This window comes from Coenobita brevimanus, chromosome 25, assembly GCF_032717465.1.
Source record: "Coenobita brevimanus isolate Jiangsu-jjx chromosome 25, ASM3271746v2, whole genome shotgun sequence".
NCBI classification, from domain to species: Eukaryota; Metazoa; Arthropoda; class Malacostraca; order Decapoda; family Coenobitidae; genus Coenobita; species Coenobita brevimanus.
The window spans coordinates 1,477,501-1,500,000 of record NC_136978.1 but is presented as its reverse complement, the minus strand read 5'-3'; the positions used below and the strand labels follow the sequence as shown (position 1 = coordinate 1,500,000).

At 44.0% G+C, this 22,500-nt stretch overlaps 1 protein-coding gene across 1 annotated transcript in view; it reads right to left on the bottom strand.

Moving 5' to 3' along the window:
• The window catches only part of LOC145393668 (neural cell adhesion molecule 2-like), a 124,100-nt gene that overhangs the window by 56,438 nt on the left and 45,162 nt on the right, over positions 1-22,500 (bottom strand). Inside the window, exons 2-3 of the mRNA XM_080267717.1 lie at positions 6,341-6,455; positions 4,823-5,028 (exon numbers count right to left, since the gene is read on the bottom strand). Of these exons, the coding sequence (XP_080123843.1) occupies positions 4,823-5,028; positions 6,341-6,455 (321 nt within the window). The remainder of the gene's footprint in view (positions 1-4,822; positions 5,029-6,340; positions 6,456-22,500) is intronic.

Genomic DNA, 22,500 nt, shown 5'->3' with positions numbered 1-22,500 from the left:
CGTCTTTTTCTGCCACTGAGCTACGTGAAATAAGCTGCAAAAGGACGAAAATCTAGGCCAAGTTATGGTGAAAGGATTATAGTTTTGCTTTATAGACATATATTATTATCCAAAGGCTGTAGTAGTAGTAGTAGTAGCAGAAATAGTGGTGGTAGCAGTAGTAATTGTAGTAGTAGTAGTAACTGTAGTGGTGGTGGTGATGTGGTGGCGGTGGTGGTTTGGTTATTATTATTATTATTATTATTATTATAAATACTCCACTCATGGGTCCTGTTTTAAGTGGTCAGGGACATTTATCATATTTTCTTTTGCAACTTATTCTAGATTTCGTAACCCTCCTTAGTTACTGATCGTAGATTTCCCTAACACTTCCTCCGTGGCGCTTCATTCTAGATTTGAAGCCCGCGATAAGATGTCAAGGTGTAATATCCAAAAGAAATCGCTAAGGAAGAGGTGTTAAGAGGCTCCTGTACCATGTAGAATACTTTAAACAACAACAACAACAACGACAGCGACGACACCGACGCCGACGACGCCTAGCATTGTTGGAAAGCCTCTGCAGGTACCCGGATGTGACGTCATTCTGCCCCTGCGCGAGCTTCTAGAACTTTCCATGCCCCGCATTACACCATACCCACTCACAAACTATCTGTATCTGTCTCTCAGTCTATCTACCCATCTTTCTTTTTCTCGCCTGTTTCAGTTAAAATCAGTAAGCAAAAGAATAGGTATTAAAAACATTGAAGTTAAATAACCGCAGATTTTTAAAAGTCCTACAGGTGTCCATCCGAGGTGTGAATATTAACCCTGGCGCCTGGGCAAGCAGTCGCCCACGAGATGCTGAGGTGGGTGCGCGCAATTCCGAGTCGCTCTGTCTCTAAGTGCATTTTCTAAGTGTTCCCGAAGTAGCCTGGGGACTACACACCACTTGACAACTAGAACGAGGCTACTAGGATGCCAGGGCAACGTGACGGCTCTAGAGGTAAAGTGGTCTTGGAGATATTAGAAGATTTGTGAAGACGCGACGGGATTGTTTCAGTGTCGCGCGCCATTGTTGCTGTTGTTTGGCGAGATCTGATGAACTTTTGCTTTCGGATTTCTGTCTGTCTCTCTCTCTCTCTCTCATATGCAACTTTTTACCTTCTATTAATCGAGCTTTACACGTGTTGTCGATTATTTTCCATTGTCATTTTCCCGATTTTGAGAATTTTTTTGAAAGTTTTTGGGTACGTCGTTTCGTTTTTTTTTTTTTTTTTTTACGTAGGTCTCGTTTACATGTGAAAGTTTGTCCTTATGTATGTGTGTGTGTGTGTGTGTGTGTGTGTGTATGTGATTTTAAATGCCATGTATCCTGGTTATATTTGTATGTGTGTGTGTGTGTGTGTGTGTGTGATTTTAAATGCCATGTATCCTGGTTATATTTGTGTGTGTGTGTGTGTGTGTGTGTGTGTGTGTGTGTGTGATTTTAAATGCCATGTATCCTGGTTATATTTGTGTGTGTGTGTGTGTGTGTGTGTGTGTGTGTGTGTGTTTTTAAATGCCATGTATCCTGGTTATATTTGTGTGTGTGTGTGTGTGTGTGTGTGTGTGTGTGTGTGTGTGTGTGATTTTAAATGCCATTTATCCTGGTTATATTTGTATGTGTGTGCGTGTGTGTGTGTGTGTGTGTGTGTGTTTATCTTGTTTTAATACCATGCCAGCGTTTTATTTTTCCGTGTAAGTTGTTTTCTTGCTTATTTCACAAAGTCGTGTTGTTTACAGTTGATTTGTCCTTGCTTTTTTGTTTTGTTTTCCCTTGTTTATAGTTGACAGTGTTGCCTCTTTTTCCTGTGGGCTTTGTGTGTACTCCATTCACCTTAAATTGGCCAAGGTTTTCGTCCTTTTGCACCTCATTTCACGAAGCTCAGAGGCATTAAAAGACACAGTTACGGCTCTACACCCTTTCCATAGCACTTCTTCGTGACTAGCATATTCTCGCTCTATTCTGCAGCCACAGCTTCTGATTCAGGATTGAGAGATGATAATTTTAGATCGTTATATTTAAAAAAAAATGAAAAAATGAAATGTATAGTCGCCTCCGTAGTGTTTCACAAGCCGATAAAAAGTACCATCCCCTCATCGAATGGACTAAACTGTGGATGAGTTAACTCGGTGTGTGGATGGTTGTGTGGCACTGCTAAAATTGCACCTCTGATCGCCATTATTGCTGACGGGGAAAAATAAACCGCTCGCTGAATGAAAACACGAATTAAATACCTCAGAGATATTGCTTTAAATCGACAGGTAAAATTAAAGTGAGTTGCAAGAATCAGAGATAACTTTAAGCCCTTTAGCTGTGTAGGGGTTTTGTCAGCTAAGGAAAATCGTCTGGCTTGGTGAGAATAAACCGTCTGACGAGAGAGAGAGAGAGAGAGAGAGAGAGAGAGAGAGATTCTTAATATTTTAGCTCCATAAACATTCTCTCAGCTTAATAAAATCGTCCGACTTTACTGAGAATAAATCCCCTTAAAATCGTGGCTGTGAAAGGAGTAAAGTCACTGAGAATTTGTTCCTGAATTGACGCATATATTCCTCTGAGAAAGATAATTGGGAGGGGTATTGTCTTGGGGTCTGTTTGTTATCTTTCCTGACTCAATTATTATCTGAATTCACACCTGGTTCTCTCTCTCTCTCTCCTCATCCATCTATCGATCTGTCCATCTGATCATTCATCCATCCATCCATGCTGTACCCAGACCACTTCCTCTATCCACCCTTCACATACAATACCACACCACACCACACCACACCACACCACACTCATCTATCCAACCATAAACATACCCAACCTACCTATTCTTCCCCTCATCTAGCTCCCCACCCTCCCAACCACCCATCCACCTCTCAAACCACCCCTCTGCACCCTAGCAGCATGCCATAGCTGACATTAACGTGGCATTTTACGGTCAACTACCCTTGCCCCTCGTAACAAGCACCCTTTTTAATCACGTACAAGCCCTGACAAAGTGATATTAAATTGCTGACATAGTTAACTTGATATTTAAACCTTCCTTGTTATGCCTCAGAGCTGTGTCAGTTGGGTTGGTAATTGGACGGGAGAGAGAGAGAGAGAGAGAGAGAGAGAGAGAGAGAGAGAGAGGACCAGTTCAAAGGGAGAGAGAAAAAGAATAAATCAGGCGAGAAGTATTGTGAGAGAAAATTGAAATGTAGCCTTGGATTACCTTGTGTATGAGAGAGAGAGAGAGAGAGAGAGAGAGAATATGGGTGATGAGTGGGGAGAAATTGAATTGTAATGACGATTTAATGTGGAGTAGATAGGGCGGAATCAAAGAGAGAGAGAGAGAGAGAGAGAGAGAGAGAGAGAGAGAGAGAGAGAGAGAGAGAGAGACAGCAATGGGGTGAACATGGGCAGAGCAATTCCCAAAATAGAGGTGATGTTCAGATTGACAGGGTGGTCATTAGGGGAGAATGGGGAGGGGAGAGGGGAGCAAGAGAGAGCTGGGAGAGTATGAGGAAGGGAGAGGGAAGGAGGAAGGGAGAGGAGAGGAGAGAGGCGGTGAGGAGGTGAAGGCATGGAGTGAGAAGGGGGAGATAGGGAGAGGATTAGTGGACGGAGGGGAGTGGATGGGGGAAAGAATGAGGAGAGGGATGGTGAGAGAGAGTGAGAACAGGAGAAGAAAGATAGTGTGAGAAAGGATAAGAGTAAAAGAAGTGAGAGATAGAGCTAGGAAGGTGTGAAAGAGTTGGTGATGGGGAGATGTGTGTGTGTGTGTGTGTGTGTGTGTGTGAGAGAGAGAGAGAGAGAGAGAGAGAGAGAGAGAGAGAGAGAGGAAGGTGAGGGGAAACGAAAGGAAGCAGAAAGAAAAAGGTAAAAGGGAAGAACAGATTGAGGGCAGAGGTAGGGTGAAAGAAAGACGGGGTGAAGGGGAGCGAGGGAAAGAGAAAATGGAGAAATATTTTAAAACGACATGGAAAAAGGAAAACAGCAGATAGCAGATGGGGAAAAGGAAGAAAAAGAAGAGGAAAAAGAGATGAAAAAGTGATTGGGAAAAAAAGTTAGGAAGAGAAAGTGTAATGATGTAACTCGTAGCTAAAGCCATTGGTAAAATAACTGCAGCGATTTCCTTTATTGATGCTTTACTAAGGGGCAGTGCACTAGCAATTTTATAAAGAAGATGAAGAAAAAAGTAAGACACTGAATGAGAACTCTATTTGGAAGGAAGCGGGGGTAATATCGCGATGTAGGCTATTAACTTTATTCTCAGGAGCAGTAACTTAAAACCTGTCTGGATTTTAGCGTCCTGTTTAAGCGGAAGAATTACCTTACATCAACGTATGGAACTTGTGTTTATATTACAATGACAGTGTGTTTGAGCCCACGATGTATGCTTCCTTTACTCCATATTTCAAGGCACAGGTGTTTGCATGTTATTTTTTTTTTCTGGAGAGTAATTTTGAACAGAGAGGGAAGAGAATTTGTGTAAGAAACGTTTAGGTACTGACCCAGCACCTCAAGTCTGACCCTGGTGTTTTGGGTCGTCTGTGTGAGGCAGTTGGTGTGAAGTGATACGGAAGGGTTAATGGGTCACGGAGATGTCGTGGTGAAGAGGCGAATAAGAAACTTTAGTGTGTATTCTGAAATAAGAAAAGAATGGTAGTGGCTGTACTGACCTGTAACCCTAAGTCTGACACGTGCTTTTGCTGTGCTGAATGCTGAAGTCGGCCGTACACGTCTATGATCAGCACGTTGTAGTGAAGGGGCTAGTTTGTAGTGGTGAAGGAAGCTCATAAAGTAGTTAATGAAGAACGTCTATGTACTGACCTATGACCTTAAGGCCGACTCTCGTGGTCTTGGTGGGCTGAGTGCGGAAGTCCACCCTGCACTTGTAATGGCCCGCGTCTGAGGCCAGCACATCCCGCAGCCTCAGCAGTGCAGGACTCTGAGACACGTCCAGCGTTGACCTTGATCCCAGCACGGTCTCATCCACCCAGTGACGGCTGCCCCCTGCCCCGGGTCGGAGGTCATAGCTGCCGGGAGAGGTCAAGGAGTTAGCGGTGGTGGGGGTGAAGTTGATTTTGAGGAGCTGTGGTTGATTGTTGGAGGGGTGTCTTGGGACTGAAGTTAGCTGTGGTAAGGGTGAGGTTAGCTTTGTTGGAGAGCTGTGGTAGTGGTGGGCTGAGCTGTGGTAAGGTTGAAGAGGATTGTGGTAGGGCTGAAGTTAGCTTAGGTGAGGTTAGCTTTGGTAGTGATGGTTAGCTGTGGTAGGGGTGAGGTTAGCTGTGGTGGAGGTTAGAATAGCCATGCTTGGAGTGAAGTTAGCTGTGGCAGAAATGAGGCTAGCTTTATCTGAGAGCTGTGGTAGGGACCTGTGCTTGCCTGGGGCCCGTAACTCTAGGCAGGTAGCTGTGGTTGTAATGTGAGAGGCGAGTGAGTGAGCGCAATAGCCAGAACTGTGTAGCGAGATTATTTTTATTTTTTGGCGAATTTTGAGGGAGTGATGTATTGCTCACTCCAATCGACGCTGGTAATAGCCTTTCTGATTCTGGGTTATCTGCGTAATAATTTTCCCAAAACTGGTTAGCTCTTTGTGATGTGGAATTTGAGTTTTGATGATGCTGATGATAATGACGATGATGATGATGATGAGGAGGAGGAGGAAGAGCAGGAGCAGGAGAGTGATGATGATGATGATGATGGTGATGATGATGATGATGATGATGATGAGGATGATGATGATGAGGAGGAGGAGGACCAGCATGATGATGATGATGAGAAGGAGGAGACATGATGATGATGGTGTTGATGATGATGATGGTGATGGTGATGGTGATGATGATGAACAGTATGCCATCTTTTATCCGCCAGCAATCAATGGGTTCCCTTTGATATACACCTTTCCATTACCACAGCAGTCTACCACACTATTCTACCTGCCTTCCATTCAGCGTGATTTATGTGCCATTTACCTGTACACGTAAGAGGGATTTGCTCATTTACCTGTCCTTTCACCTGTCCAATGATACCTATGTCCTTTAATTTACCTGGAGTCTATGTAAGAGTAATGGGCCCTCTTCCTTGGTTTCCCTCTCCCTCCCCTTCTGTCTATCAAGAAAGGACTAACTACTTCTGCCATCTTATATAAACAACAGCAGTTATCTCCACTCACATAGCTACACAAGGACAATTACCACCACTCATCCCTATTCCCAAGCACTTACACTCCCACTCAGTATTACCACTCATCCCTAACCCCAAACACTTATACTCCCTCTCGATGTTACCACTCACTCCTATCCCCAGGCACTTACGCTCCCACTCATCCTTATACCTGATACTCACTTGTAGATGGGCGTTGTTAGGTTACCCTTGAACCAGAGGATGAGGAACACGGAGTCGTCTGGAGGGTGATCAAAGTTGCAAGGGAGAGCTGCAACGCCACCCTCCACCGCCGTCACTGCAACACGGAAATAGTGCATCGTTAGTTCGGGGTCGTGTAGTGGTGGTGGGGTTGCTTGTATCTATCAGGATCTATGTATCTATCTTTATATTTCAGTCAGTCTATCTATCTGTCTGTCTACCTGTTTGTCTGTCTGCATATTTATCTGTCTGTTCGTCTTTCCGTCTGTTTCTGCACACACACACACACACACACACACACACACACACACACACACACACACACACACACACACACACACACACACAGATATCCCCCAAAAAATGAAAAAAAAAAAAATAGGAACACGAAATATCCCAAGCCCTTTCCTCAGTCCATATCTTCAAGGGGTACCAATATAAACCCTCCCAGGCTCCTCTGATTCACTCTTGGCTGAAAATAATACCAGAGTAGTTCCGACCGTGAGAGGGGTATTGGTATCGGCATAAAATTTCTCACTGGTATTACCCACTCAGCCGAATAAAATCGATTTGTGTTAATTAAATGAGAATGCTAGAGTTACCTCGACGATTAGAGGGGTATTACTGGTGACGTCACCCCGCTGAAGTCCTGAATGAGGCCCCGATAAGACGTGATTACCTGAGTCATTACAGGTGAAGCCAAATTGAAATATTGATAAAAGATAATTGGCCTGATTTATGCACGTGACATTGGCTCTGCATGTGCTGTAATGGATTCAAATTGATGGCTAAAATGGATATTGATTCAGGGTTGTGTTGGGGGAGGATAGATAGATAGACAGGTAAGTAAGTAGGTAGGTAAACAGGTAAAGAGAGAAAGGGAGGGAGGGAGAAAGAGAGGCAAGTTATTGAGAGAGCAAGTCAAGGTTATGTTATGGATTGTATGTGTTTGGTCTGTCTGTCTGTCTGTCTTTGTACCAGGACTATGTGTCAATCTGTCTGGCTATGTTCAACACCTATATGGCTGTGTCTGTTCAGGGCCTGTCTCTCTGTTCAGTGCCTCTTCGTGTCTGTTCAGTGCTCATGTTTAACTTTGCGAAACACGCATCTGTCTACCCACCTATTTAACTTTCATGTTCGACTCTTCTTTGTCTGTCTGTCCTTCTGTATGCAGCGTCTCTTTATCCACATATTTATCTGTGCTAAGTTCCCATCCTTCTGTGAATATTCAGCACCTGTTTTAAGACTTCCCTACCTCTTCCTTCTCCCACACATAAGATCCACAACAACGCTCTCAGATTTCTCATACACCCACACTTTCCTTTCTTCCACCTTTAATCTGGGTGATTGAATTCGGGCAGCCCAAGACTTATATATATTTTTTTTTTTAACCCCTTCAGAGAGAGGACGCGATATTTTTTTGTTCTTGCCAATTTTTTATTTTGCTTTGACATGGTGATTTTTTTTTCTGAAGAGACTTTTAGAGCTGGATGGGTTAGATAAAGTTCTTATTAATTCCTTCACTACTACGGGTGTGTTTTTAGTTGAATAAAATCGTCTGGAAATGGTGTGTGTGTGTGTGTGTGTGTGTGTGTGTGTGCAGAAGATGTACGTCAGCCTAAATGTTCAAGGAAATAATAAAATCGAAGAAAAATAACAAAAATAAAAAAACAGTTCAGGATCAATTCTGGGCATGAAGCTCTGACCTGTACAGAAGCCAACAAAGGTTCAAGAGCTAACCCGACTCCCCCGTGAACCCCACCAAGAGCAGTGAACCCCCCCTGTGCATCCTTTCCACCCGGCGTATCACCGCAGTCTGAGAACCAATCAAACTTCGGTTCACCATTCCTTCTCAGTTACTGTTAACCTATACTCCTTTCACCGTAACTGGGCGTAATATTGCCTTCTCTCCCCCTTGAATGCTGAGTTGTAGCAAGAGATTAACACAAGAATATGGTGCTAGTCACGAAGAAGTGCTGTCGAGACCTAATCTGGCTTTGGTTTACAGTTCCTTCTCAGTGAAAGGGGTTAGACACGCACTCCATTAATCTAAACTAACCTTACCTTGCCTTGCCTTATCTTACCTTACCTTACCTTACCTTACCTTACCTTATCAGAGCAAACCAAACCTCACCTCACCCAATCTCACGTCACCCAACCTAATCTAATCTTACTCTCCTCGCCCCACCTAATCGTTGTTGCGTGTGAGGTGTGGGTTATCGAAGGGGGAGGAGTGCTGTGTGTGCAACTCGGGTGCTCACAGGGAAATATGGCTACACACACACACACACACACACACACACACACACACACACACACACACACACACACACACACACACACACACACACACATTCTGCCCACCCTCCTCAAACTTACCCCACTATTACACGATACAAGGCAGGTTGCAAGGGAGGGGGAAGCTGGGGGAACGGGGTGTATACAGGTCCTCTCCCCACCCTTCTCCCCTCTCCTCATCCCTCTCCTACCCTCGCACCCACTTCCCTGTTCCTCTCCCTCTCCTCTCCCTAATAATCCTTCTCTCAAGTTTTCCTAATATTTTCTTCTCTCCTATCTGCCCCCCTCCCCCTCCTTTTTCTCTTTCCCCCTTTCTTTTCTTCCCTCCCCTCTCCTCTCCTCTCCCCTCTTGCCACCCATCCTCGCCTCTCCTCCCTACCCACCCCTCCCCTCCTCTCAGCTCTCGTGCCCTCTCCCTGCTTCACCAACTGTCTTCTTTTTCACCCCTTACCAATATTTCTTCCCAGTTTTTCAGCTATATTTGTTTCAGTATTTCTCCCCTGTTTTCAGCCTTGCACCCTGTATACGCGTATCATCATAGCCAATTACAGGTTAAAATGTGAATCACTGGAAGAGAGAGAAAGAGAGAGAAATATCAAACACAAGCAATAAAACACTCAAACACATCCCATACCGCAATCTCGCACGCAAGAGTCCGCCCCGCACCACGCTCTCGGACATACCTTACAGAGCGTGGAAATACAACATCGTGACTTCCTAGAGCTTAGAGCTTTGGGAGAGCGACTCATGGCTGCGTTTGAGGTAATTCCTAATGAGGCTTTTGTGCTACGTGTCTCGCTGGCTGCTGTTTCAAGGTTGGGTTCTGGAGAATTTAATGTATATGCTGTTGTGTTTGAGTGCATTATTTTCTCGTATTATTTCAGGGTTGTGTTCTTGAGAGTTATATGAGGGTGTGTTATTGTTCAGTGTTTTTATCTTTATCTTATTTATTTATTTATGTTTTATAAGGTGAAGTTCCTATCTGGGGAATTTTTGGTTGAAATGTGAAGCGTGTTTTTTTTTAGAGCCTCTGTTATGGTGTATGGAGAGGTGATGTGTGTGTGTGTGTGTGTGTGTGTGTGTGTGTGTGTGTGTGTGTGTTTTATTGTCTTCCAGTATTATTTCACATCCAAGCTTTCGTTAATTAAATGAAAACATGTAATTATTCCAGTATGTATTGTCTTTAAGCTGAGGTCTGAAAAATTACGTATATAAAGAGAAGGAAGGGAAGGATAAAAAAAAAAAAAAAAAAAAAAATCCGTTTCCCTCCTTCTCTGTAAATCCTCATGTAAATCTCCTCTTTCCCTTCTCATCCTGTAAAAATAGTGGGATAGGGAACGCGGCCATAACAGAGTCTAAATCGATACAGAAAATCCTAAATCTGAAAGTACTGGCAAACGGAACGCGGCCAGAAAGACGCACCGGAGGGTCATAATCCCGAGTTAATTGCCTCTTGACGGCTGCTAGGTGGTTAGGGAAGATGTAATTGGCGTTAAGTACCACTGGGAGATAGGTAGGTGGATAGATAGATCGATAGATAAATAGGTAGGCACATGGATAGGAAGATAGGTAGATGGGAAGGAAATGGTGTTTATATTTACTCGATGATAGAAAGGTAGGTAGATTTGTAAGTAAATAGGCTTGTTGATAAGTAGATAGATAGACAGAGAAGTAGGTAGGTAGATAGATAGATAGATAGATAGATAGATAGATGCATAGGTAGACAGACAGGTGGGCAGAAGTGATTGGAATTTAGAAGCAGTTGATGATATAATTATAAACTAAAGGAATAGATATTGTGTAGATAAGCTGGTAGATAGATAGATATTTAGGTAGGTAGGTCTGTCAGTAGGTAGGTAAGTAGATGGTTAGATAGATAGATAGATATACTGGTAGACAGCCTCTAAGGTAAAGTAATTGCCCCTTGAGGACTCATGCTGGTAAAGGAGACAAGGATTACTGATAGATAGATAGACAGATAGATAGATAGATAGACAGCCATTATGCTAAGACAGCTGACCCTTCTCTTGCTGGTAAGGTAAGGAGGGATTACCAGAGGATTCGCCTTTGAAACACATTGAGGGATTTGGGATTTGGTAAGACGGGATTTGGGAGGCGGGGTAAATTGTATGGAAAGACTTGAGAGAGAGAGAGAGAGAGAGAGAGAGAGAGAGAGAGAGTTATAGTGTTGGATTACATTGTGCTTATATTCTCTCTCTCTCTCTCTCTCTCTCTCTCTCTCTCTCTCTCAAACCATTCCCCTCACATCTCCCCTTTCCCCATTGTCCTCATGCCCTTGACCAGAGACTGGGGGGGAGGGGAATCAGGGGGCAAGGAAGCGAGAGAGAGGGGATGGGGGGGAGGTCAGGGGAGTCAGGAGAGAGAGAGGGGTCAGAGGAGGGGGGGGGGGATAAGAGGAGCCTGTTGCCCTTCAAGTGGCCCACCAATTGCTCTGTTAAGTGACCATTATAAGGGCTAGAGCGGTAGTGATGCGAGGCTACATAAGGGCTACGTATTGAGAGGTGGAGTTTAATCTTGCTACCTGAGACTACCTGCTTGCTACCTGGCCAATTTATGCGCCTACCATGCCCTGCGTACATACTTACATACTAACGTCCTAGTTGTAGTAGTGGTAACAGTAGTAGTATTAGTAGCTGTAGTATTTGTTGTTGTTGTTGTTGTTTCCCTCAGGTTCATCTGAAACGTGAACCCGGTGGACTGCAGAATGAGATTGCCCTCTTCCTGCAGCCCTCCTCATGGGGAACTCCTTTCACCTCCAAAGTGACATGGTTTATATATATCTACATGCCTACGTAACTTCCCTATATTTATTTACTCACCCAAGTTATGTATATCTACCTACCTGTGTATATGTCTTATTCTGCTATGTTTACCTGTATACCTACAAAATTAGTCTGTGTCAACCTCTCTACTTAACAAATTAGTCTGTATCAACCTGCCTACCTACCAAATCAGTCTCGGCTCGTGTATCATCCTGTTTACCTACCATATTCGTTAGTACCAACCTGTCATGCTAAGTTATCTATTTCTTCCTTTTTCAGACAGCCAGTTTGGTACCTACAGTGACTCCTTGTACTCGTATATCGTGGTCAAGTGGCAGGTGACAGAAGACAGTACACCAGGTAAGCACTTCCGGGATTTGCTTTCTGAGCCATATAAACCTAGGTATTTGTATTACATGAGCAAGTTGAAGATGTCGGAGAAAAATATGAGTGGAACGAAAGCGGTGGACGGGAAGGAGGAAGATTGTGGTGGGGTGGGTGGATGGTGTGAATAGGAAGGGCGAAGATGGTAGGACGGGAAGGGATGACTACACCAAGGAAAGTTGGGTTTTATAGGAAGGGTGGTACAGGTAGAGGCGACAAATTTCTCACAAAGGTAACGTGGGATTGGGGAAACAGAAAAAAAAAAAAAAAAGTGGATTGGGTGGAGAAGGGTGGGCAGGGATGGTGTTGGGTGGTGGGCAAATAGCTCTTGGGAATATTGGTGTTGTAAGCTGGATGGTAGGGCCTGGCGATGGATTAATTCTGAACTTTATACATGAAGAAGAGGAGGAGGAGGAGGAGGAAACAGAAGAACAAGAAGGAAACATTCACGCACCATTTTCATATACCTTGCTTTGCGACGCAGGTATTGTACAGAGAGGATGAGATTTCCAGCCAAATTTCCAGGAGTCAGGTGCGCGAATGGACCTCCAAAATGGCGGTGTTGTCCAGTGGCTCACACGCTAGGGCATCTGGTGTAAATAAGCCCTCTGAGTGGCCAGTTACGGCTGACGCTGAGTGCCCATTGGTGGGTCCTGAGCCGCGGGTGGTGAATATCCTCGCTGAGTGGCCTGTTTACATAAGGGGGCCTGGGAGTGAGCACAGGGGGTGAATATCCTCACTGAGTGGCCGGTTTACCTAAAGGGGGACCCAGAGTGAATATCGGGGGTTGACTGTGCGCTCTGAGTGGCCTGTTTACTTAAGGGGGGCCTCAAAGTGAGCATCGACAGGAAGGGGCGGATTTTTCTTCCCCAAGCCCTTAGCGAAACTTCGGCGTAAAGCACCAACATCAAGAGCTTCCATTCAGGCCACGGAAAGTTGCCGAAAGAGGAGGCTCATTCTTCTCTTTGTCGCATTTTCACAAACTCTTCCTGAAAGCTCATAAATTGCGTCTTTTGGTGGCGGGTTGGAGACGTTTTCTATGTCTTTTTATCTGTGTGTGTGTGTGTGTGTGTGTGTGTGTGTGTGTGTGTGTACGTACTCGTGTATAATGGGTAACATGTTTTGATTGTGTGTGTCTTGTAGGTACTCATTTCAATTTTTTTTTTTTTTAAAGTTATCCCTGTGATTTAACTTTTTCGTGAGGTCCCAGTATTTATATATCGAACACTCTCTCTCTCTCTCTCTCCTCTCTCTCTCTCTCTCTCAGCCATAAATCCCCTCTTAGTTTCCTCTCAATCACGTAGTCATTTTCTCAGCTCACCCAAACGTCTCCCATTTTCTTTCACCCTACCGTCTTCTCTCTTTTCTCTCTCTTTATCAGTAATCTTGCCGTCATCATCTTATCCTTGCCTCTTACGTTCCCTCAGCATCTTTTCGGTATTTTCCTTCCCCCTTTCCTGTCTTTCTTCCTCCTTGCTTTGTTATATTTCTTCCTAGCGTTTTTATTCTCCCTCTTTCTCTCCCCTCACTTATATATTGCCGTCTGTTTCCTCATTTTCTTCCTTATACTCTACGATCTCATGCTTTATTAAATTTTCTTCACGTCTTCCTTTCTGCTTCCTTCTACCTCTTTCCCTCCCCCTTCTCTCCGTTCGTCTCTCTCTCTCTCTCACTCTCTCTCTCTCTCTCTCTCTCTCTCTCTCTCTAACTCGCTATATAATTTTCCCTTTTTATCCCCTCATATTTTTTTCTCAACCTCATTTCTGTCTCACATCCCATCTTTCATCTCTCGCATTCTCTCTCTCTCTCTCTCTCTCCTTGCTTTTTCGGTCTTTTTCTTCCTCCCCTCCCTCTTCCTCATCTCTCTTTCTTATTCCCTTCTTTCTCCTCTCCTTTCTTCCTTCTCCCACGCTTCCCCATGCATCATCATTCTTTTACTATCTCATAATTTCTTTCTTTTCCTCTCTTCCTCTTCTTTTTCTCTTTTATTCCCGTCCGTCTCCTCTCCTTTCTCCTATCTCTTCCCTCCTTTCTCCTATCTCTTCCCTCCTTTCTCCTCTCTCTTCCTCTTTCTCCCTAACGCAAACCCATGATCCTTCTTGTACTCTCTTATTCTCTTCTTTCTTTCTCCTCTTCTTCCTCCTCTTTTTCTCTTTTTCATTCTCTCTCACATCCCTACCCTTCATCCTTCTTCTGTTTTCTCCTACTCATTTCTCTTTTCCTTCTTTTTCCCTTCGTTTCCTCTTCTTTCTCCCCTCTTCTTCCCTCTCCCTCACGCTTGCCTACCCATCATCACTTTTTTATCCTCTCTTATTCATTTCTCTCTTTTCTCTCTTTCTCTTCTCTCTTACCGCCTTCTTTCTCCTCTCCCCTCTTCTTCCCTCTCCCTCACGCTTGCTTACCCATCATCAGTCTCTGCCATCATCTTTTTCTCGCCTCTTCAGTATCCTGCAAACTTTCTTTATCTTCTCTTGCATCTTCCGTGTTTCTGCTACTCTCTCTCTCTCTCTCTCTCTCTCTCTCTCTCTCTCTCTCTCAGCTTACTTCATTGTATCCCACACTTCCTCACTCACCCCAGTCCTTCCTTGCTCCCTGCCCCCCCTCTCTCTCTCCTTCCCCCATCTTCCTTATCCCTCCCTCACTCCCCCAACCTTCTCCCTTCTTCGTCCTTATCCCCGTCCCCTCACAGGCGGCCCTAAAGGTGTGTGTGTGGTGCAGGAAGGAAGGAAAGAAGGAAGGAAGAAAGGAAAAAAGAATGGGATGAAGGAAGGATGAAAAAGAAAGAAAGAAAGGAATGAAATGAAGGAAAGAAGGAAGGAAGGAAGGAAGGAAGGAGGGGGCAACAGTAAGAGGCACACCATCTTGTACCTTTCTTGTCCCCACGCACTGACACCCACCCCAGGTCCCACATTCAGGCTCTTGCGATTCTGACTCATTCCGTGTCGATTCTGCCACTCTGACGACCACTTCCGCCACTCTGACGACCACTTCTGCCACTCTGACGACCACTTCTGCCACTCTGTCGATCATTCTGCCACTCGCACTATCCATTCTTCGTCATCTTTAGCTATTTCTCTTATTCTGTGCCTCAATTCTGTCACCTTCAGCATCATTTCTGCCTCTCTTAAGTCTCAGCTCTGGTCTACAATTAACCAATCTGAGAGTCATTATGTTGATTTTGTCTCTGCACCAATTCTGCCCTTCAGTATGTCAATTTTGCTGTGTTAATTCTGGCCCTAGTCACCTTATTTCTGCCACTTTTAGCATCGTTTCTACCATTAATTGTCAATCGTGCTTCTCATTGCGTCATTTTTGTTTTTCTCAGCGTCATGTCTATGTTATTTTGGTTAATGTGCGATGTTTGGTTCCTCAGCAGACACAGTAGTTTTCATCGTCATCATCATCATCATCATCATCATCACGTTCAGCAGCACTGCAGTGTATACATCTCCAACATCACCTGCATCACCACCATCACCATCATCATCAAAGCCTTCACTACCATTTAGCAGAACTGGACTCTGTGTGTGTGTGTGTGTGTGTGTGAGAGAGAGAGAGAGAGAGAGAGAGAGAGAGAGAGAGAGAGAGAGAGAGAGAGAGAGAGAGAGGATCCATCTGCCTTGTTGATCTAATATTTTCTTCTCTTTGTGTATTCTAGCCCACACCCAGTCGTTCTGTTCTCGGTGGCTTGTTGTGTTTCTGTGTTTTTGAGGGTGTATGAGTGTTTGTGTGTGTTTGGCGGTGTGTTTGTGACTGTAAAATGGTACTTGTATTTATGATGTTGTGTTTGTGTGCTTGTGAGATGGTCGTAATGTCTGCGTGTTTGTGATTGTGAGGTGGTATGAGTGTTTGTGTGTTTGTGGTGGTGTGTTTGGGAGTCTGTGAGGGTACTTGGAGTGTCTGTGCGTTCGTGGTGTTTGTGAGTGCTTGTGAGGGCTTTGCTGTTTGTGGCGGACGCGGAAAACCGGGTTGATATTAGTTTGTGCGAGAGAAACAGCGTGGTACTCCCTTTGAACTCTCTCTCTCTCTCTCTCTCTCGCTGTGTGTGTGTGTGTGTGTGTGTGTGTGTGTGTGTGTGTGCGTGTGTGTGTGTGTGTGTGTGTGTGTGTGTGTGTGTGTGTGTGTGTGTGTGTGTGTGTGTCCTTTACCTTCACCTCTTCTTTCACATACCATCGTCTTTCCCTTCTCTTCATTCTTCCCTTTATCCTATCTTTTCCATCTTCCCTTCCTCTTCCTCCGTTTGTCCCCACCCATCCCTCTGTCCCTTTCTCCCTTCTCCTGCCTTCCACTCCCTTTACCGACTCACTTTGGCCAGGGAGTAGTACAAGGGGCGTCAGTTGTGATGGTCGTGCTAGAGCAATAATTTAGACTCGGGTATCAGGGACAGAGCTCGGGGAACCTCGGCGCTGTGGGTGTCTGTGAGAGGGCTGTTGGGGCTGTGAGAGGACTGTCTGGCTGTGGATGGGCTGTGGGGGCTGTGGAGGGGCCGTGGGGGCCGTGAGAGGGCTGTGTTTTAGCTGAGTTGTCGATTGTGTGGGCTAAGTGCTGTGAAAGTTGAGAGATGTGTACTGTGTTTTGTGAGGGCTGTGATGGGACTGCTGTGAGGACTATGTGAGCGCTGCTAGGGCTGTAAGAGGGTTGTGCTGTGAGGAGATTATGTGCTGTGCGTTTTGAGAAGTGTATGTTTTGAAAGTTTCGTGATTGTTTTTTATGAGGGCTGCGTGCTATGAGTGTTGTGTGCTGTGTGGGATGTGGGCTGTTAGGGGGCTGTAAGGGTTTAGGGCTGTGTATAGTGAAGACTGTCCTGTGAATCTTACTGAGTGCTGTGAGAGCTGTGTGTTACGTATTGTGAATGCTGTGTGCTGTGTTGTGAAAATTGTGTATGCCGGTGTCTGCAGGTCCATGATCTCTGTGTATTGTGAGAGAGGTTTCTGCTGTGAGAGTTAGTTTTGTTGGGAGGGTATTGAGCTGTGAGAGATGTGGGGTGTGTGCTGTGTAGGTGGTGTTCTGAAGGCTGTCGATGCTGTGGAAATTGTGGGGAGCTGTGGGAGTCTGTGAGTGCTGTGTGCTGTGTAATCTAAGGCTACGAGGATTCTGTGCTGTGAGGAATGGGTATGCTGTGATGACTTATGTGGGGAGTAGGTGCTGTGTGCTGTGTTGTGAGGGATGTAGATAGAGTGCTGTGTGCTGTGTGAGTCCAATGTTTTATTGCTGTGAGGTTTGTTCGGTGTCAAGGTATCTCCAGTGAAAATAGCTTTGAGGCCTGACACGATGCTGAGTATGGGTGACCATTTTTGCTGTTGCATCAGACCAGTAGTGTTGTACATGCCAGTGTGGTCCCTCTCATACATGCGATTAATCCTTCTCCCCTCCATTCAACCTCACTCACCGCACTACGGGGGGTTATTCATCAGCGTCAGACGGTTTTATTCAACTGGGCTTTTGCTGCGTTGAGTTTCGGTGAGGTTAAGAAAATTTTACGTCGGAAACTGAGTAGGATGCGAAGTTGTATATTCCTGGCGATATCATTATAGTGAAGGAAAAGCGGTAAAGAGATGTGGGGGTACGGAGCTTGCAGGAGTAAAGGAAGTATAAAGGTGAGAGGAAGGAATGTAGAAAGGGAAAGAGGGGAAGGGAAGGGTAGGGTAGAGTATGGTAGGGAAGGGAAGGGTAGGGTAGAGTATGGTAGGGAAGGGAAGGGTAGGGTAGAGTATGGTAGAGAAGGGAAGGGTAGGGTAGAGTATGGTAGAGAAGGGAAGGGTAGGGTAGAGTATGGTAGGGAAGGGCAGGGTAGGGTAGAGTATGGTAGGGAAGGGAAGGGTAGGGTAGAGTATGGTAGAGAAGGGAAGGGTAGGGTAGAGTATGGTAGGGAAGGGCAGGGTAGGGTAGAGTATGGTAGGGTAGGGTAAAGTGTGGTAGAGAAGGGAAGGGAAGGGTAGAGTATGGTAGGGAAGGGAAGGGGTAAGTAGGTAAGAGAAGGAGGTTGCTTTATCTTGCTGTGTTTATATGTTTGGTGTATTATTTCTCTAACAAACCCTCCAGAGTTCACTTAAGTCGCCTCGTAGCAGGAAGAGTAAGCCACAAAGCCAAGCCACCGCACTGAATAACTTAAAGGGGAAGAGTGGCTTTGGAACATGTCGACCAATCCACGCCAACAGGTGGTTAATTCTGTAAACATCAGGCTAGAGGGTCCCTATTTGCATTTACCTGGACGAGTTATAGAGGAAAATATGTATGTAGAGGCAGCCTGAGTGGTAGTGTGGGTGGGGATGTTTGAGTGGGTGGGGGTGTGTGGGAGAGCGGTGGGGTGGGTGTGCGAGTGGGATGGGTGGGTGGGTGGGTGTGTTTATGTGTGTGTGTGTAACGAAAATAAAAGCCTGATAAGATTCTAAACTGTGAAGAAATATATATATATTTTTTTACGCTTTTTATAGTACTTTCATGTTCTGTTTTCGCCCCTTGTAGTTGCTTTTTCCACACAGAAGAACTACACACATTCACACACGCAAAATGGGCGCTTATACCCACCGTCTGAAAAGTATTATATTGGTGACATCTCATTCAGTGCAGGGGTGAGGAATGAGGGAAGGGTAATCTCACAGTGACTCTTTTCTCTTTCCCCTTTTTTCCTTTTTCTTTCTTCTTTTTTTCTTATCACAGTTCACACACACACACACACACACACACACACACACACACACACACACACACACACACACACACACACACACACACACACACACAAACACATACGTTCTTTCGACAATCGCTGGAAAAACTCTGACGGTCTTGGGTCACGCAGGTCAAAGTGTTGGTCCCCGCCTCTGATAACACTGATTAGGTTCATGCAAGGGCCTCTCTCTCTCTCTCTCTCTCTCTCTCTCTCTCTCTCTCTCTTTCTCTCTTTGTACCTTTAGACTGCGGACCGTACCGGCAGTTTATACTTCCTTTACTTCCACGTTTGTCAGGTGTCAGCGATAGGAGGAAGTACCCATTAAACCCGAAGGCCAGTTTATATGTTACTGGGAACAGGATACGGACATAGAGATAAACCAGCCAAAAAAGAGTGAGAAATAAGAAATAAATTATGGCGTTAAAGAGAGATGAGATAAAAGGACGAAAAATAAAGGAAAGAGTACCTGAACAATGCTTGAAAGGTGAACAATATTTAAAGATGCCGTCATTATTGCATACCCACAGAATTGACCCTCACACCCACAGAGTTTACCCCCCGCACCCACAGAATTGACTCCCACACTCACAGAATTGACCCCCACACCCACAGAATTACACCCACAGAATGGACCCTCACACCCGCAGAAATGACCCTCACACCCACAGAATTGACACCCACACCCACAGAATTGACACCCACACCCACAGAATTGACACCCACACCCACAGAAATGACCCTCACACCCACAGAATTGACCCTCACACCCACAGAATTGACACCCACACTAGCAGAATTGATCCCCACACCCACAGAATTGACCCCCACACCCACAGAATTGACCCCCACACCCACAGAATCGACCCCCACACCTCGAGAGATTCTGTGCACACCTGAGACTAAGAACAAAGCTGTATTGTTATTTTATTTATATTATATTTATTCATGAATATATATAATTAAATGTATGTATGCATGTATGTATATATATATGTATGTGTATAGGTATGTATGTGTGTATGTATATATTTGTGTATATATGTATTTTTATTTACATATTTTATTTTTTTCTTTGTGCAATGATGACGTATTGCAGTCCTCTAGCGACCTCTTGATTTTTTTTCAGCTTGAGAGAAACGTTTGGAAATAAACTCTGTTCACTTTAACTAGGCGTAAAATTAGCATCTCTCCATCTTGAGTCCTGAGCTGCACCTCCACACGGAATCTGTTTTTATTTTTAACCCTTCCAAATCGGTGGCTTATTTTTGGTCTTGTTCTTGCTTTACTCTTTTCACCGTAACTTGGCCAAATTGTCGTTCCTTGCAGCCTATTTCACGTTACATAGTGCTAGAAGATAATACTACGCCCCCACAGCCTTTCCATAGCACTTCTTCGTGACTAGCATCATATTCTAATGTTAGTGTTACAGCTCACCAAGCAAAAAGGAGATGCGCCAATTTTAGGTCATGTTAAATTCCAAAATGACGATATCATCAAACGCTTTTATTGATGTTGGGAGAGACACTCAATATTAGTTTTTTGCAAGTGTCATTGAAAGAGACGGGGATGCCAGAGCCTGTTTAATTAGAGAGAGAGAGAGAGAGAGAGAGAGAGAGAGAGAGAGGGAGAGAGAGGGAGGGATTAAATTTAATGATCCACCTCTCACAGACGTATCCGGCCACAACTCTAACTTTCCCAACTTGTGTGACTTTCCATGTTATATATCGCTAGTGAGAGTCTGCCCTGCCTCTCCCAGTTTCCATTTTCTAAGTAGTGTGTCCTCGCATGTGCTGTTCACTGTTTGCGTTACTGTAAGTCTGTATTTTACTCATGTGGCTTTAGATGCTACTTAATGTCCCTTCAGTGTGATTATTTTACCCTTCAGTACGATGGTAATTTCGATATATTTCGTAAATTAATATGGTTGATATATCAGTCATTTTAGAGAGAAAGGTATATTCTTGATTATGTTTGTGTTACGAGTGAACAGAGGTGAGGAATACATGAAGATACTTACACACACACACACCGACACACACACACACACACACACACACACACACACACACACACACACACACACACACACACACCATAACACGGCCATCCTTCACTGGTCAGCATCCTATTCTCCTCCTCCTCTGCTCCTAACCAGCCTTAAATATCGCCTCCTTAGCCACTTAATGGTTCTATTAATCAAAGGAATTGGCTATCCTTCCTCCTCCTCTTCCTCCTCCTCCTTCTCTTCCTCCTCCTCCTCCTCCTCTTCCTTCTTCTCCTTCTCCTCCTTTTCCGATCCGAGGCAAGGGTAGGGAAGAGCTAATGGTCAGGTGGTTAGGCAGGTGGTCTGATGTTTGAAAGGACGCTATTTCGAGTCCAGTCTAAGGAAAGGACTAAGTTTATAATCCGAATATCATTAAAAAAAACTTCCCAAAATTCTCCATATGCCAAAATCCTCACGAATTTTGGAAAACCCATGATGACGGAGAGAAGAAAAATGAATCAGAGTCCGTATGCCAGCTGATCATTACCCGGGGAAATGAGGCCAGAAAAATCATCTCTTACCCCCCAAATCGTACCTGGGAATCATCTCTCTTACGGTCCAGCCAAGGGGTCATTTCCTCCACGTGGAAGTGAGCGCCTTGTAATCATCTCCCAAGCTTCTCTGTCCGGGAATCGCCATCAACGTCATCGTTATTTTCATCGACATTTCCATTGTTACCTTCATTCTTTTTCATCTTCATCCATGCCATCTTCATCATCATCATCATCGTCGTCATCATCATCTGTCTGTATGTTCATAGATAGATAGATAGGTAGATAGATATTGATATGGATATACAAGTACTGACAGAGCGACTTGGAGGCGTTTTGTCTGCGGCCACCCTTTGAGGGATTAGGGCGTCGGACTATAGATAGATAGATAGATAGATATACAGGTATGTCTTATCATTCCGTCTGTCAATCAGTCTGTCTGTATAATCTGTCCATATTTTCACCTGTTCTGTCTGCATATCTATCAGTCCATCCATCCGTCTGTCTATCTAGCCGTCAGCCTTACCGTGATAGATAAGGAATGTCACATAAAGAAGGCAAAGAAATCTCTAAACAGAAATGATAAGACCAAAAGACCGAAACGTGAATTTTTGGACTATACTGAAAATAAAAAAGTGAGACATACGAGAGGACGAAAGAAATGGGAGTAAAAACTAAGTTGAAAAATAAAAACTGGGACTAAAAAAAAAAAAATGAAAGTTAATAAAAAGGCAAAAAACATGAAAAAAGATGAAAAAATGAGAAATTAAAAAAAAATGAAATAAAACATGAGGAAAATGTTGAAAAAAATGAAACCAGTGACAAAAAGCAATGAAAAACGCGAATCAGAAATCAGAAAAAGTTGAAAAAAAAAAAAAAATGGATGTAAAAAAAAAATCAAAAATGCTGACAAAAAAAAAAAAAAAAATGGGAATGAAAATGAGAAAAATGTTGAAAAAAAAAAAATGGGAATAAAAATAAGAAAAATGTCGGAAAATAAAAAAAAATAGGAACAAAAATGAAAAAAAAGTTAAAAAATAAAAACCAAAAAAAAAAAAAAGGAAAATGTTGAGAAAGAAAAACTGAGAAAGAAAATGAGAGAAATGTCGGAAATTAAAACAAAATGGAATAAAAAAATGAGAAAAATGACGAGGAATAATAATTTTGGACTCAAAATAAGAGAGAAAAATAATGATGGCCAAGACGGTAGACTTTTTCCGAAGGTTTGTGATTTATGGGTCTTGGCTCAATGGCTTTGTGATTAATATTAGAGGCACAAACACACGTCTGGACCGGGGCTATAAGACTGACTCTCTCTCTCTCTCTCTCTCTCTCTCTCTCTCTCTCTCTCTCTTTCACACACACACACACACACACAGGCAAAGTTTTCTTATATCTTATTCAGTTCCCTATCTAGTAAACTCTCTCTCTCTCTCTCTCTCTCTCTCTCTCTCTCTCTCTCTCACACA